This window comes from Phytophthora infestans, genomic scaffold (assembly GCF_000142945.1).
Source record: "Phytophthora infestans T30-4 supercont1.759 genomic scaffold, whole genome shotgun sequence".
NCBI classification, from domain to species: Eukaryota; Oomycota; class Peronosporomycetes; order Peronosporales; family Peronosporaceae; genus Phytophthora; species Phytophthora infestans.
Window position 1 is genome coordinate 2,634 of NW_003307427.1, and position 3,480 is coordinate 6,113.

Here is a 3,480-nt window from a genome sequence, read left to right on the forward strand (position 1 = left end):
CCACGCATGTCTATCCCGGGTGCTTGAGAACAAGAACGTGCTAAAAAACCTGTTTTTGGAGCCGCAATTTTCAGATTTAATCCGGAATTCTGCCTCGAGCGCAACAGCTAAAGATAAATGCCGTCAAGTGAGAAGAAATATCAAAGATCGGGGATTTTGGAATAAGCTTGAACAAGTTGTGGGATTGATTGACCCCGTGATTCAAACCCTTCGTGAGCTCGAGTCAGACAACTGTCCAATCTCACGCGTTTATTCTCGGTTTCAGGAGCTGCTAAACCACCCTGCTTACGGCACTGAGACTGAACAGTCGGATCTACAAGCGTCAATCAAGGCGTGTGTTGAATATCGCTGGGATTTTGTGCACACTGACGCTGCAGGGTTAGCTTTTGTCCTAGACCCCCACACTGACCTGAATCGCTTTGTCGGCTCCGACGAAGGTGATACTATCGAACAAGGATGTGCGTTTGCAACAAGGACTGGTATACTTACGCGCTTACGAGTGACTAGAAATCAGTTCAATCAAGCTTTGATTCGCTTTGCTGGTAAGAAGCGGCGGTGGTCAGCTGCAAAGAGAGCGATATATGCGGGAGCGGATCCTCAGGACTGGTGGTCTTTTAACCGAAATGAGTATCCGTTGCTGTGGGAGATCGCCAAGCTCGTATTTGCAATACCGACGTCCTCGGCGAATGAGTATCCGTTGCTGTGGGAGATCGCCAAGCTCGTATTTGCAATACCGACGTCCTCGGCGGCAAGCGAGCGTGCATAGAGCATCATGGATTTTATTCATTCCAAGAAGCGCAACAAGCTGACGACAGAGAAGGTAGATATGCTAGCGTACATCTACGTCAATCATCACGCCGCTCAGAAGGAGGCTGCAGACTGGGCACGGGTGCACTCTTATCCAGGAAGCCATGAAGCCCTCGAGAGAGAGATGCCAAAGCAGAATGCAGCGTGATTAACATTCTGATGCGCGGTCGACCTAGGGTTGTTTTGATCTATTTTGAGCAATTTCGCAATTAATACTGCACAAGTAAATCGTTTTAAATATTTTCGAAATTACTCGAAACCATCACTAGTCAGCATAGGCGCTATTAACTGTAATTGGATGGAGTTAGCGTATTACGGTACTGCACACGCTGTAAATTTCCCTTATCGGGTAAGATTTATGCATTTTAGCGGTGAGCGAGGTGTTCTCTCTATCCTCAACCCTCCCCCCCCCACTCTCTAAGGGGCCCAAAAACTTTTCTTAGGTTTTTCCGCGGGGAGATATTTTCCTCAAAAAAACCCCCCAGGTTGTGGTTTTTAAAAAAGGGGTTCCACGGGGAATCTTAAACCCCACCGCGGGGAGGTTATGGACGGCCCTTTAATCAAGCAGTCCGCCTCGTCCAGGTTCTTGAAGGACGCGACGTTGATGATGACCGTGTTTTCGCTGACCCACTCAAGCGGCAGCTTGTAGCTCTTAACGGGGACGCCAGTAATGATGACACGAGACTTCTTACACGCCGTCTCCTGCGTCTCTTCGCTCGGGATGAGCTTACCGCGACGGAATAGGTACAGCGAGTCAATGTCGGCGCTGTACACGTCAGCGCCGTCATTCGCAAGCATAGCAGCCAATTGGCGGCCGACAATGTCACTACGGTTAATAGCCGTGATGTTAACACCTGACAAGTGGTTGCCAGTAGGCTTGGTCTTGTCGTAAACGCCAAGGTGTTCGAGGATCTTGACAATTGCCAAAGGTGTGCAAGGCAGCACGCACTTTTGCGTCTTCTCGTCGTCTACGTAGCGGATGTTACGGTACAAGTTGCCACGGTAGAATTGGCACAGTCTTTTCACGTCCTTCTTAATGCTGATGCTGTCGCGCAAAAAATCGTCCATGGTGCCACCGAAGAAGCTCGGGAAGGCGCCGAAGCACGGGTAGTACACGAGAATACCGTGCACACCCGAGTCTTTGTTGGCCTTCTCCAAAGCCTCCAGCAGCTCGTCCTTGGGCACTTCGCGCAGCTCGTAGCGGATGCCGTCGCGTGCACAGGCCTTGCCCGTCCACTCGGCGTACTTCTTGGCGGGCCGGGTCGCCGTGAGCCAGCAAACCCACGAGCTTGGGACCCACGCCACCCATATCCTGCTCAATGTACTGGCGCACGGCCAAGTAGGGGCGGGGCGCCCTACTGGGGAAGAACTAAGTCTTCGTGATGGGTGCGCGGGTGGCGCGCACCACGGGGACTTAGCCCCTGAGAGTCTTTGCACTCTCGAATCGGCGAAGAGCAGCGGTGGGTTGCTTGTAGTACACGGATGTGTACGGGGATACGATCATCCCTTTAGAATCTTGATCGATTCTGGGGCGTCGAAGAATTTTGCACGCCGCCAGACGGTTGCTCGCAACAGCAACAAGCTGTCCGATGCTTTGAGAGAAAGCAAGGGCAACGGGACGGTGTCAGTGCGACTGGCCGACGGGAAGGTCGTCACTGTCCCCAACGTCCAAGTGGATCTGGCCGTCAAGTTTGAAGACTTTGACAGCCTCGAACAGTTCACTGTTCTCATTATGATATGATCCTGGGCATGCCCTGGCTTGAGAAGCACGAGGCCTGGATCAACTGGCGACGCAAGGCAATCGGTGCTCGCCGCCCTGCAAAGTCCGACAGAGCATTGGTGAGTCATGTTCCCACCTCTGTCAGGACCCGGGGCGCCCGCAAGGGCTGCCAGGGTACCAAAGCATCCAGCAGATGCTTGGGAGTCGTCGACGTATATGACGACTCCGAGGATGTTTTTATGGTGGCAGCGCCAGAAGTGGCGCTGGCCAAGTGGGTAACTTAGGTCCACAGGCGGTTAACATAGTTCCGCAGACAGCTGCAGCTGTCACGAACACTGAGAACAGCGTGTTCAGAGTGGGTAACAAAGTTCCACTCACGGTCGCCCAGACCTTAACTGAAGAGGAAGACGTCGGATACGCTTCCTGTGTGGGTAACACAGTACCACGCGCGGTCGCCCGGACCTTAACTGAAGAGGAAGCGTTGAACACGCTTCCTGTGTGGATAACACGCGGTCGCCCAGACCTTAACTGAAGAAGAAGGCGTTGAACACGCTTCCTGTGGGGGTACCACAGTACCACACGAGGCCACGAGTACCTCGGATGTCGGTAGCAACGACATCTCTAGACGTAGGCAGCAAAAGCTCCATGTCACGGGTCGCCGTCGTCAACGACGCCGCCGCCGCCTCAAGTCGGATCCGAACTTCGTTCCGATCGACGTCGCTTCAAGCGACTCGAAGTCCAGGGCCCGGGCTCCTCCGACACGGCCGGTGGAAGAGTGTTATCACATCTTCGATAGCGAGACGGGTTTACCCGTCAAGGCATCTGGTGTCCACTTGGAACCGTTGCCAGAGGTTGCAGAGATACTGAACCTCGAGGAAATGACGGCTGAGTCTTTCCTGGCCAACCTCAAGGCTGGAGAGATCGCTGAGATGGTACTCATGAGACCTGAGACC

General features: G+C 53.4%; 1 protein-coding gene across 1 annotated transcript; it reads right to left on the reverse strand.

Annotated features, from left to right (window-relative positions):
• Nucleotides 1-1,438: 1,438 nt before the first annotated feature.
• On the reverse strand, nucleotides 1,439-1,875 carry PITG_21979 (tetrahydrofolate dehydrogenase; the record flags this gene model as incomplete). The annotated part of the gene is made up of 2 exons (XM_002999291.1): nucleotides 1,439-1,449; nucleotides 1,500-1,875. 2 exons carry the CDS (start codon nucleotides 1,873-1,875, stop codon nucleotides 1,439-1,441), a joined length of 387 nt encoding a protein of 128 aa, XP_002999337.1.
• Between the last annotated feature and the right edge of the window lie 1,605 nt (nucleotides 1,876-3,480).